This window comes from Aureococcus anophagefferens (genome assembly GCF_000186865.1).
Source record: "Aureococcus anophagefferens unplaced genomic scaffold AURANscaffold_33, whole genome shotgun sequence".
Taxonomy (NCBI): Eukaryota; class Pelagophyceae; order Pelagomonadales; family Pelagomonadaceae; genus Aureococcus; species Aureococcus anophagefferens.
Genome location: NW_008705591.1, coordinates 1 through 12,930, shown reverse-complemented (window position 1 = coordinate 12,930; position 12,930 = coordinate 1). Strand labels below are relative to the sequence as shown.

The window sequence follows — 12,930 nt, the reverse complement described above, 5'->3', positions numbered from 1 at the left end:
ATGATGACGTTGAGGTGAGACCGGCAGCAGAAAATGTCGTCTGTGCTGTTATTGCATTCGAGCTCGTGATACCAGCGACGCTCAACGTCCCAGAACTCGCAGTGATTGAGCCTGCAGAGATAGTGATAGATCCTGATGTTGTGAGACCGGCAGTGGCGAGGCTGGATGTTCCGGTTATTGCGCCCGTACTGGTGATCCCTGCAACAGTGAGTGTCCCTGCTGATGCTGTCATCGAGCCTGCAGCAATAGTGAATGATGCAGTTGATGTGAGGCCAGCGGTGATGATAGTTCCTTCGGCAACTATGTCGTTATCAATGATCAAGTTCCCACCTTGGACATGCACACCGCCTGAAGATACCCAAAGGCCACCTGCAGTTATGTTGATGCCAGCACTGGAGACAGTGATGCCTCCAATGACATCAAGGCCACCCTGGTCGATATATGTCCTTGGGAGGCCGTTGACACGAAAGACCGTTTCAGGAGTGTAAGCACTGTCTGCATCCATGATTGCTTCGATGAGGTTTATATCACGCGTGAAATCTGCGGAAGATTCGACGGAAAAAACAGTTCCATTATCCTTGTCACGGAAAGCATCATTATGGTACGCGCGGAGGACAGTCAAGTTGTTATTGCGGATCTCTGCTCCACCATCATAGATAGTAGCACCGTCCTCTATGATGTGGAGTCCACCCTGATTAATTGTGAAGCCAGCACCAGTGAGTTCAAGGCTGTGCACCGAAGTCACGTTGTTTACGTGTAGTTCGCCTTCAATCTTCGTGTAACCATCTCCACGAATGGAAAATACATTTACGTCGTAACTCCCATCTGTTACGTCGTAGGCTGTGTTAAAGCGCGCAAACCAATAATTGGCATCTTCAGACCGCACCGAGTCAACGCGCAGCAAGGCGTCCGTAAATGACTCTCCGTCACCAACAATGTGGAGGACTGGATCGTCGAGTGCAGTACTTGAAACTTGGAGCCCACCGTCTTCTATTTTCGCACCATCGGTCAGTATTGTGAGACCACCCGCTGAAACTGTTGCCCCATACGTGGTTACATCAATTTGTGCGATTGATAGCAGTCCATCGCCTCGGATACTTAGCAAATCCTCGTCATCTGCGATAATTTTCATGAAGGTGAAGTCAGATGCAGACGACTTGTCAGTACTCAGCTTAAACAGGTCTCCGACGTAATCATTTCCAGCAGCGTGAATGTCGACACCAGGGAGGGTGTTAGAACCAGACTCTGCATAACTTGATGCTGTACAAGTGGAACCTTCGTAGCCATCAATACAGTAGCACGTGCCCGAAGTAAAGTCACATTGTCCACGGCGTCCACAGTACTCATACTCTGTCACATCGTCGCTAACGAGATTGGTAATATTACATTCGACTGGGGCACCACTCGTCGAAGATGCGCCACTCACATCGCAGGTGAAATTTGTAAGACCGGGGTTGCCGGTGTGGCTGAAGAAATTATTTTCCATGGGCTCAATTGGCCATTGCTTGAAAGTGACATTGTAGATGGCGCCGCCAGCAAATGGCTCAGAAAGACAGTCAACGTCATCGACGTTGTCTAGGGCCTCCCAGGCCTCCTCACAAACAATCCCCGAGACACGTGATGCTGAGTGAGAAGTTGTATATCCCAAGAAGTGAAATATCACGAGTCCCTGGAGTCCACTGCCGTCAGCTGCTGCGACACCAATATTGAGGGCACGGAAGTTCTGGTTGATAGTCAGCGGGTCGTCCGCCTTCGCACACATGACTATGAGGGGAAAAAAATGCTACGATCGAGGATATCATACGACTCTGAGACGCGCTCCGGGAACAGTCGGGGCCACTGAAGCCAGGGTCGCAAAAGCAGCTGGTGACTGAGTCTTTGTCCCAATTTCCGTAGCTCGGTCCAACGCCGTCACCACCGACGCTCGGGTGGTCATAGTCGACGCCATAGAGCTGGCCGAGTCGACTCAGAGTCAAGCACATCCCGTTTGCATTGCAGTCGTTTGGGCAAGCCGCTAAGGTACCGCGCATGCGGGCGCGCGGTGTGTGCCGGGGGGGATGAGGGGGGGGGGTTGAGGGGAGGTAACCGATCAGTAGGAAACGCGCGAGTGTTCAAAGATGTCTCAGAGGCCCCACGACTTACAATATTTTCCGACGCGGCAAAATTCACATCGTTGGCAGGCGAGCCCAGTGTAGCCGTCAAAGCACTCACACTTGCCCGTATCGCGATTGCACAGACCGGCATTTGAACACTCCGCCATAGAGTGTGCGAGATCAACCGCATAAGCTTTATCGGCCCAGGCAATGCCCTTGGAGCATGTGCCTATGTATCATTGCTTCAGAAAGCAAGACAGGAGGAGGCGGGGAGAGCAGCGGAAACATCGCACGTAGCGAACAGTCCGGAGCATAATCAAAGCCGTCAAAGCAGCTACAGACGTTCTCGGCACCGCAGTCACCGTGACCACTGCACATGTTCGGGCATTGGGCGAGAGCCACTGGTAGTAATGCTAAAAGAATCGAGGCCGCGCTCAAGTTGCGTCGGAATGATGTCTTCGACCGAGGATATGATCTCACGTCGTTAGCCGAGTTTTCCCGCACAACGAGCTTTGCAGGGCGGCCACTAACACCCATAAGAGCCGCACCGGACTTTAAATATATCCGATGCATGTTAGAACAGTACAGGTAATCTTCGATTAGCCAGGAAAGTAGCGCCCAAAGGAGAGAGAGAGAATGAGCTGCTATTAATTATTGCAGCCCAATCGATACTCGCTCCTTATGCTCCTATCTGGCCGGCGTTGCTGAAGCAGCCCGCCGGCGGAATTCTTTCTGGAAGGCCCCCCCCCGGGGGGGGGGTAGTTAGAGAGTTTTCCCTAGTTAGAGAAATATGAGAGTATCCCTAGTAGTTAGGTCTCTTCTCTCTTCCCTCGTACTTTAATTCTCCACGGTGTTATGCTAAGGGGAGTTGCGGGGCTGAACCTAAAAAGGGAATTCCTCGTAGTCAGTATAGTGAACTTAAAAAAGGGAGAGTCTATCTGAATTGAGTACTTTCGTGATCTACCATCATCCCCATAATTTACAATACCCTGCTCCCTCATTGTCGCGACGTCACACTATGGAGATGACACTGCACTCCCCCGTAACGTTAACATCAACGTTCCTTATTACCCTAGTTTGGGGTATTTCTCCCTAGGAAGCGAATCCAAGATACAACAAGTGAAATTGTGTGACGACCATGTCTTTGCGCGCGGCTTTCATCTTTGCATTGATGCAGATCAGCACAGCGACCTCAGTTGTGCACGCGCGTCTCCGGTGAATTTTTCATTCGTGTCTTTCTTAATTATCGAAGACGAGTCTGAGCTTTAACGCACGATATAGACGCACAACATTGTGGAAGGGAAAATCCTAGCCGAGGAGTTGTTAGACTCAGCAATGATGACGATGCGGACAACGAAACTGGGCGAGGAGAGACTCGATAAACACCCTTCCCTCTACCAGCAATATCTTGCAAAGATCAAGGCGACTCGCCGACTCCGCACTGAATCATTCTCTGGGTCACGGAAAACCATGGAAGGAGTTCCGCCTACACACGAGCTTACTTCCGCGATGGGAATGACGATGCGATCGTATGCAGCTGCGGATGGTGAACGAATGGCGAAGGCAGTCTTATTGAAGCGTGCGGTCAAGAGCACCGCGTAGAGGCTTGAGGAAAGAAAGACGATTGACCACGGCCAAGCTCACACGTATTACCCCAGCCCCAGCCCCGATAATTATCTCGCACATGTGCGCACATGTGCACACACCAAACAAGCACACATGCGCAACGCATCCCTATTCCAGCAACCACCTGGGCAGCGAGCACGGCGCTATTCCGGCAATAGCAACGGCACCGTGACTACAAAAAGGCCGGCCCCATGTTCCCGGTCGAGAGCAATACCCCAAACTAGGGTAATAACGAACGTTGAAGTCCACGATAGGGGTGGGGTGCAGTGTCATCGCCATGTTGTGACGTCGCGAATGGTAGTGGAGCCTGCTGCGGCTCGATTTGAGATCGACCCCCCCAGCTCTTCGGCTCGAGGCGATTTGATCGAGATCACTTCACCGCCTCCGGGCGGCGCGCGGCGCCGCCGGCGACACGGTGCTCACCGCGCAATGCATGCCGCGTTCGGGCCGCGGCAACCTTGACAGGCCACTCGGGAGGGACATTCCAGGGGGTGTTTACTCGAGATGCCCGGGCCGCGGCCCGCTCGCCGAGCCCTGGAACTAAGTTGGGCCTCTCGTCGGTCGCCCCCCACCATTAACGGCCGTTCTCGTCATCCACGGGCTGCCCCGACGCGAACTAAGTTGCTCGCCTTCGACCGATGGTCTTTCCCGAGCGACTCGCAGCCGGGCCCGAGGCGCGGCAAGGTCCACAGAGGCACCCCGTGATGCTCCCCCGGACGCGGTGCACCGTTCACACAGAAGCGAGCTTTGAGCTTGCCGCTGCGCTGGGGCTGCCGGTCGCGCCTCTCCGGGGCGCGTCGGCGCACCCGGGGGCGCCGCGATGCCCGAGGGCTGCGGTGTGCTGTCCGCCGCGGCCCCGCCGGCGCGCGACTCGCGGTCGCGGCGCGCGGACGCCGTCGGGCGCTGGCGCTCCGAGCTTTCGGGACTGGGTGTCCCGGGGGGCTAGGAGTCTGACGTGCTGCAGGTAGCCCCGTTACACGGGGGGCAGTGATAGCACGGTGGAACAACCCATAACCCGTAGGAGGTGGCACACTGGGTGTTACCCTAGTGGGGCTAGCCTAGGGGTCTCTGCTGTCGGCGCCTTCGGCGTCTCCTTTTTTCTTTTTTCTTTTTTCTTTTTTCTTTTTTTTTCTCCTCGCGGCTGGCCCGACTGAAAACAGTGACCCCAGCTGGCTTATCGCCAAGCGCACTTTGATTGTGCTTAATCACACTCGCGTACTGACCGCGATAGTCGCCGTTTATCAGGGGGGGGGGGCTTCACATGCCAGCTTGTCTTCGTATATTATAATAACCTCGCAGGCAGTTTGTCTGTGCGGCACCGCGCCCGAGTCGTGCGGCGCCGTGCCCCAATCTATCTAGTGTAGCCTCCCTCTTAAGTGCGCTGTAACACCCATTTAGACTGCCCTTTACCTATTCCTACCAATCTCATCATCACCCTACGCAACTGTGACATATCTGACTTCCAGGTGATACAACCACACGCGTTAATAAGCGCGGTCCGGGATGCACGCGATCGATGACCTTGATTTGACGCGACGGTTGTCGCAGATTCAAAAGCAGAACATCGAATGGTCACGTGCTCGAGAGAACAAGCGGGCACACCCGTTGACTGCGGTAGCACACACGTTAGAGCGGGAGCGTGCGAAACGATTCAACGAGCTCGTGCCCTCTACTGTGCAGCCTCGTCCCTGCGAAACTAATGGGCTCAGTTTGTAGGTGGCGATGTTGGGGAAGATTTCGATCTTTGAGCGTCTTGGTGAGGAGAAATGGCGGCAAGCTGTGGGCCAGCTTCTGCCGGTGCAGGCCGAGGCAGGAAGCCACGCACCGTGCATAATAACCTGTGGCGACAATCTGATAGAGGCGTGCCGATCGCGTAGGTCTCATTTGCGCCGAGGGAGACTTTGGTGAATGCATGTATGTGATGACAGGCGGTGAAGTGGTGATTATCCGTGGCGAGACAGCTAAATCCAAGGGTGTGGAGCTTGTACGGCTGCATCCACCTACTTATTTTGGGGAGTCTTCTTTGCTGACTGGTGAATTAAGAAAAGCGACGGTTCGCGCGGGAGCAGCAGGCGCATCGCTATTGCGTTTGAGCCGCCAGGCGTTCTTGACACTAGGTGCAAATGCGGCTGATGCAGATGCAATCAAGAGAGCACGCGAGGCTGTGACAGGATGTCTTCTTTTTTGCAGTCTGCGGGTCCAGCAGCAACAACAGATATTCAGGCGGATGAAGCCTGTGTCTTTCCGCCCGGGGGAGTTTATCGTGAATGAGGGAGAGACCGGGCAGAACGTATATGTAATTGTTGAGGGCCAATGTGCCATCGTCTCAGATGACACTGCGCAGCTGAAAGACCTGGGAACCTCGAGCTGTTTTGGCGAGAAGGCACTCTATAAGAAGCCAAATCAGCACAGTATCATTGCAAGATCTTCAGTATCATGTATGAAGCTTGCTAGCTGTGACTTCCACCCAGATTTCACTCACCTCTTGCGAAAGATGATGCCAAATATGAATTCTAAAGCACGACGCGCGTCGACGGAGAAGGAGCAAGAAGTAAAAGACCAGAGCTCAAGCGCAGTGGCCAGCTTTGGATGGCATGGGTCTCTTACATGGCGCCAACGCCTTGTAGCGCTCGGTCGTACGATCATACGAACTTTGCGAAACACGGTCTATTCACGCCTCTATAACGATGTCATCGCTTGTGATCCCGAAGATCCTGAATTAGGGAGGCTTGTAGATTCTCTTTCTCGCCTTGATGAGAAAGCTGGTCTAGCGTACATTTCTGAGCAGGGAGCAAAGGTGCTGAATAAGCTTCCTTATCGTAGATCAGCCCTAGATATGTCTGTGATTGGTGGTCTTGTGGCACGTTCTTGGTGCTTTCACACGGACTACTGCAAAGATTGGCCAGCAACTCAACTTTCAGGCCTGTATCGAACACTACGATTCGAGCGCGTCTTGCCACTAGAGTTCATTTACGAACAAGGAGCCGAGGCATACCGCGCGTACATTCTCATGTCTGGTTTCGTGCGACTTCGGCGCTGGGTCCTTGTCAATGCCCAGGGCGTGCAGGAGGAACTAGCGTTTGGGTCAGCTGGATTCGACCTCCTGGAGGATGATGCAATAGAGGTAGATGTGATCACCCTAGGCCCTGGCGACACCTTCGGCCGAGAGGCGCTCCCCCCGCCACTGTCATCTAGCGTGGCGCGCCCACGTCGCCACTCTTGTATTACGGGTGCAACTGCTGAAGTCATCGTTGTCGACCATAACGACTTCCAGCGCGCGCGTGATCAAGGATGCAGAGAGATGACATTTGAGCAGAAGGTCCAGTGCTTGCGTCGTGCTGCAATGCTCAAGCACTGGGACCTTTACCGTCTCCATCGCCTCGCTTATGCAATGCAAGAGCGACACTACCCTAAGGACAAAGCACTTGCAACTGAGGGTACTACCAAGGATACTCTCGTATGCATAGTGTCTGGCACTGCTATTTTACACATCGCCAGTGACTCCAGTGCGGCTCGCGTCGCTGCTGCTCAAGCGGCCGCTGTCAATAACGAGACCCCCACTCGAGGCCTGCCGCGTATTCTTTCGGGTGCTCTTGGTGCCGTTCTGACGGCACCCCAGCTTTTTGGTCGCCACCCAATTAAACTTCTGACAGTTGGTGATGGTGACTATTTCGGTGACTCAGGTCTAATCAACTATCTTTCACCAGCAAAGAAGCGCGCCGAGGGGCTCGTCGTAGAGCTCTGCTCGACTGTAGTCGTCTCTGCTGAGCTTATCTCACTTGAGCTCCCGACCTCAGAATTCGCGCTCTTCGACGAGCGCGATCTTCGCATCCTCCTCGAGAATCGACGCCTCCGTCAACAATGGCGCTCGAAGCGTCTAGCAGCTCTTGCCAGGACTGCATCTGACCGGGTTTGCCTGCAAGGAACAGAGCCACGCGCCCTCTGGGAACACAATTCCCCTGCGCTTCCAAGGGCGAAGTCTGTTCCTCTAATCGCCGAAGCAAGCCAAAGTGGCGTATTCCCCCAAGCTCTCGTCCAGCGACCAGAGGAGGAAACGGGAGAGGACCATCCGACAAATGGCAATGAACTAAATCGCAAACCAACCCCAAAAGCGCAGCCTCAGATTTACAGGGAGCCAGCCACCCCCGCCCCTGTCATGATATCTCGCTGTGGACTTGCGCACAGCATGGTTGAGGGCGTTGATCCAGGCGGGAGGAGCACCGAGCAAGCGCTGCTAGCAGCGAATAAAATATCAATTTACTCTCAATCTGTGCATGTAGGTAGATATCATTGGCCTTGGCCAGTCAAAACCAGCGTCTACAGGCTTAAGGCGACCTTATAGTGCAGATATGTCGGAGCAGAGGCGCCAGGCGCTGACTGCTTCAAGCATCAATGAAGAAGCAGCGCCCATCCCCAACCTGAAAGACATTGTCGGCTTCACAGCCCCGAGAGACTTGGAAGATGCAAACTACACACATTCTCTTCCGATCTCACCCGACGGGCCCCTAAATATGGTCCTTGCACGTTACCAGAAGGCTCTTCCTCGTGTTGCCGGACACACCCTGACGAATTCCACCTCAATTGACCTGCCCAAGCATTGGTTTGGACCTAACACGCGTACTGCTTGATTCTGAGCGCCGTGGCAAGATGCCAAGGCGGAGTCTACCTGAAGATTGTCACCCTTCCTTGCCGAGGTTGCAGGGTTCCATCGAGAGCTAGGTCCTACATGGGCCATGCTTCCCAATTCCATTGGCTTCAGTCTCTGCCTAGGATTGGCGCGTACTTTGCCAATGCCCTTTAAGAGGACAAAACCCACCACAGCAAGTACGTCTTTAAAAGCCCACCATGCTTGTGGCCAGCTTCGCTGACGCTCTCGAGAATAGTTTTCTTAACCCGAAGCTCTGTTGCAAATGAGTCAAGCGAAGATGCACATAGCCTACGCTTGCTAGACACTCTGCCGCGAGAAATGAGCTCCCGTCTGACCAAAATTGGATAAAAGCTGATCTCCTGATTATCTCTTTGTTTTCAAGTTTCCCGGCGATAAATGGCCAGCTGAGAACTTGCTCTATACAAACGATATCCGTCGGAGTTGATATCTTCTACGAATCGACTCTGCATTCGCCATATAGACTTGTACAAAGAGACATGTCGAAATCCTAGCTACGGCGCTTCTAGCCTCTGCAACAATCCATCAGAAGCAGGCTGTGCGCTTGTCTGCCCTCCTCAGCAAGGATGCGCTTCGACCCATGGACACCGGAAGGCAAGCAGTTAGTTTAATATTTCAAACAACAAAGCAAGAGACTACTTACTTGTCTCGCTAAGATACTGCGCTGTTCCCCTTCCCAGCTGAGCTTGTGGAACCCACAACTGGGGTCTAAGAATGCTGCGCACCTGGCGTCACTGCGACGTTGCTACTAGTACCAGCAGCCTCGCCTATACTGGAGTAGCCTAGCATAAACCAGCGCCACCAAAAAAACCCAAGCATCGCGCTCCGAGGGCGACAAGGTAAAAAATAAACGAGCTCGCTGTGCCGGTAGGCGCGCCGGCACAGAGGCGGCCTCCCCGGGGTGTGCCGGCACAGTCGAATCCGGCTTGTACCGGCAAATTCCGGTGTGCCGGCACACCGCGCGCGGTCCGCGGAAACGCGTCTATGCAAGTTAGGAGCTATAAGGCAGCTAGTTGGAAGCTAGTTAGTTCTTCTGCGCGGGGCCCCCGTTTTGCGCGACTCCTAGTAATCCTCTTTTTATCATCCCGGGCCGCTTTGTTTGTGGTGCGTCACGAGCCGCCCACGGACAAAAGATTCCGAGTCGAACGTCATGACGAGGTGGGTGGGTGGGTCCGGAGGCCTGATTTGGAAAATCTACAGTGTACTGGTGGGTACTTGTAACGCCCCGGTGAACCTCTGAGGCACCAGGGGGTGGGGAAGGGCGCTGCGACGCGCCGCGGCGGCGGGTTGTCGAGGATCTCGCTTTAGCGCGCGTGCGACGGCCGCGTGTCGCGCCCGCGCGGGACCGCGCAGCGCGTTACGACGGTCGGCACGCGTTCGGGGGCGCCCCCGCGCTCGCGCACGCCCCGGGTGGGCCCCCGGGGACCCCCTGGACCATCCGCGGCCCACAGCGCGTGGAAAAAAAAAAATCCGCGGCCCACAGCGCGTTTAAAAAACAACGAAAAAAAAAAGTGCTCATAGCTCGAGAGGTCAAAATTAACCGGACCGGATCAGTCACAGCTCGATCGGCTCAGTGGTGCGCTGGACACTGGCAATTGCGAGCTGAGGGGGGTCCTGCAGTCTTGGGTGCGTGTTCATTTGTAATACCATTTTGCTAGAGTAGTAATGCGGCACCCGTGCCGCGCCCCGCGTCCTGTTCCAGCGTCCCCTTGCGGTTTGGCGGTCTGAGAGCGCGCGGCCATTGGCGAAGTCATAAAGAAGGTTGTCTCTAAGCTTGCAAAGAGTCTCGCCACACGCCGACGGGACAAGACTTAGACTTATATTTGATGTCCGCGATCAAATCGCCCGCTCGCGAGGCTACGATCAAATCCTTCCGAGCCAGGTCCATCAAGGTGCAGTGGAACGGTGAGGCGCCTCTGGTTGAGGGCCTGCGGGAGATTTTTGGGGTTTTCGGGATAGTTTCAACAGTCCGCGTCAAGGAACGCACAGCACTTGTTCTTTACAAGGAAGCGGTTAGTGTGGAGACCGCGCTCCGTGATTACCGTGGATCCTTGAGCGTGTCTGCCATCATCGATGGGCCTACATCCCGTCCAGGCTCTCGATCCAGCTCACGGCCGAGCACACCCACAACTGGAGCCAATAAGGACGTCTTCGAGGTTGGAAAACCTAGGCTCGATCAGTCTGTCCGTGATGATCGCGCAGGAAACTGTTCGCAGCGCCAGCACACAGCTCCAACGACAGCACGTGAGAACACGACAGTATCAGAGCTGCCGTCATTATCGGTAGTATTGACACCGGATCACGGTATGGTAACTGACACTATTCAACGCCAAGGCTGTAACTTGAACTACCAGCAGCCGCACATGTTGCTGACACTGAAGCCACCAGAGCCCCATCGTACCCCTCAGACCCATCGCGATTCAGACTATGCTGCGTTCTGTGAAAGTTCTGATATGCAAGCAAGTAGCAAGCAACGGGCATTTTGCCTACCCGGGGGTCTGGAATTAGATCCGAAATTCAGTACAAAAGGTCGTCCAGGTCAGCATAGAAATGGCGAAACCAACCTCGAGTCGATGCGTGGAAATTCAACAATCTTAAGTGGCGAACCTTTTTTCGATAGAATTGCTCGACCCCCCAGCAATGAACAAGACATGGCAAGACCCGAAGTAGACGGCAAACCGCATCTAACTATTCCGAGTACTATGCAGGCAGGTTCACAGGAAACACTTTCCAAAAAACCTCAAAAAGCTCTTGTGAACGTAGAGCGTACTTCGTCAAAATTCTCATCGAGGGAGCCTCGTTTCAGCGGATTGCCATTCTGTCAAGCCAGCCAGCCGGAAAGCAGGGCCGGCCAAGCCGGTGGGTCCGAGCAGGCAGCTTTCAGCGGAGCGCCGTTCGGCCAAGCCGGCGGGTCCGAGCAGGAGGGTTGCAGCGGAGCGCCGTTCAGCCACGCCGGCGGGTCAGAGCAGGAGCAGGGATCCTCAGCGGAGCGCCGTTCAGCCAAGCCGGCGGGTCAGGGCAGGAGGGATTCAGCGGAGCGCCGTTCAGCCAAGCCGGCGGGTCAGGGCAGGAGGGATTCAGCGGAGCGCCGGTCAGCCAAGCCGGCGGGTCAGAACAGGAGGGATTCAGCGGAGCGCCGTTCAGCCACGCCGGCGGGTCCGAGCAGGAGGGTTGCAGCGGAGCGCCGTTCAGCCACGCCGGCGGGTCAGAGCAGGAGGGATTCAGCGGAGCGCCGTTCGGGCAAGCCGGCGGGTCAGGGCAGGAGGGATTCAGCGGAGCGCCGTTCAGCCAAGCCGGCGGGTCAGGGCAGGAGGGATTCAGCGGAGCGCCGGTCAGCCAAGCCGGCGGGTCAGAACAGGAGGGATTCAGCGGAGCGCCGTTCAGCCAAGCCGGCGGGTCCGAGCAGGAGCAGCGTTTGGGCGAAGCGCCGTTCGGCCAAGCCGGCGGGTCCGAGCAGGAGGGATTCAGCGGAGCGCAGGTCGGCCACACCGGCGGGTCCGAGCAGGAGGCATTCAGCGGAGCGCCGTTCGGCCAAGCCGGCGGGTCCGAGCAGGAGGGATTCAGCGGAGCGCCGTTCGACCAAGCTGGCGGGTCCGAGCAGGAGGCATTCAGCGGAGCGCCGTTCGGGCAAGCTGGCGGGTCCGAGCAGGTGGCATTTTGTGGAGCGTCGTTCGGGCAAGCCGGTGGCTCAGAGAAGGAAGCCTTCAGCGGAGCGCCGTTCGGGCAGGCCGGCGGGTCCGAGCAGGAGGCCTCCAGCGGAGCGCCGTTCGGGCAAGCCGGTGGCTCAGAGCAGGATCAGCGTTTGAGCGGAGCGCCGTCTGGCCAAGCGGGTGGGTCCGAGCAGGCGGCATTTAGTGGAGTGCCGTTCGGGCAAGCCGGTGGCTCAGAGCAGGAGGCCTTCAGCGGAGCGCCGTTCGGGCAAGCTGGCGGGTCCGAGCAGGAGGCCTTCAGCGGAGCGGAGTTTGGCCAAGTTGGCAGGTCCGGGCAGGAGGCCTTCAGCGGAGCGCCGTTCGGGCAAGCCGGCGGGTCCGAGCAGGCGGCATTTAGTGGAGCGCCGTTCGGGCAAGCTGGTGGCTCAGAGCAGGAGGCCTTCAGCGGAGCGCCGTTCGGGCAAGCTGGCGGGTCCGAGCAGGTGGCATTTAGTGGAGCGTCGTTCGGGCAAGCCGGTGGCTCAGAGCAGGAAGCCTTCAGCGGAGCGCCGTTCGGGCAAGCCGGCGGGTCCGAGCAGGAGGCTTTCAGCGGAGCGGAGTTTGGCCAAGTTGGCAGGTCCGGGCAGGAGGCCTTCAGCGGAGCGCCGTTCGGGCAAGCCGGCGGGTCCGAGCAGGCGGCATTTAGTGGAGCGCCGTTCGGGCAAGCTGGTGGCTCAGAGCAGGAGGCCTTCAGCGGAGCGCCGTTCGGGCAAGCTGGCGGGTCCGAGCAGGTGGCATTTAGTGGAGCGTCGTTCGGGCAAGCCGGTGGCTCAGAGCAGGAAGCCTTCAGCGGAGCGCCGTTCGGGCAAGCCGGCGGGTCCGAGCAGGAGGCTTTCAGCGGAGCGGAGTTTGGCCA

At 56.4% G+C, this 12,930-nt stretch overlaps 3 protein-coding genes across 3 annotated transcripts; all 3 read right to left on the bottom strand.

Annotated features, from left to right (window-relative positions):
- Positions 1–1,264: 1,264 nt before the first annotated feature.
- Positions 1,265–2,516, bottom strand: AURANDRAFT_14645 (hypothetical protein; the record flags this gene model as incomplete). Its single annotated transcript, XM_009042510.1, has 4 exons — positions 1,265–1,364; positions 1,816–2,014; positions 2,170–2,322; positions 2,387–2,516. Coding segments are annotated over 4 exons (582 nt in total), but the record flags the coding sequence as incomplete, so codon positions are not given.
- An 8,812-nt stretch (positions 2,517–11,328) lies between these two features.
- Positions 11,329–11,805, bottom strand: AURANDRAFT_32389 (hypothetical protein; the record flags this gene model as incomplete). The annotated part of the gene is made up of 1 exon (XM_009042509.1): positions 11,329–11,805. A coding segment is annotated over one exon (477 nt), but the record flags the coding sequence as incomplete, so codon positions are not given.
- A 375-nt stretch (positions 11,806–12,180) lies between these two features.
- Positions 12,181–12,912, bottom strand: AURANDRAFT_32432 (hypothetical protein; the record flags this gene model as incomplete). The annotated part of the gene is made up of 1 exon (XM_009042508.1): positions 12,181–12,912. A coding segment is annotated over one exon (732 nt), but the record flags the coding sequence as incomplete, so codon positions are not given.
- Between the last annotated feature and the right edge of the window lie 18 nt (positions 12,913–12,930).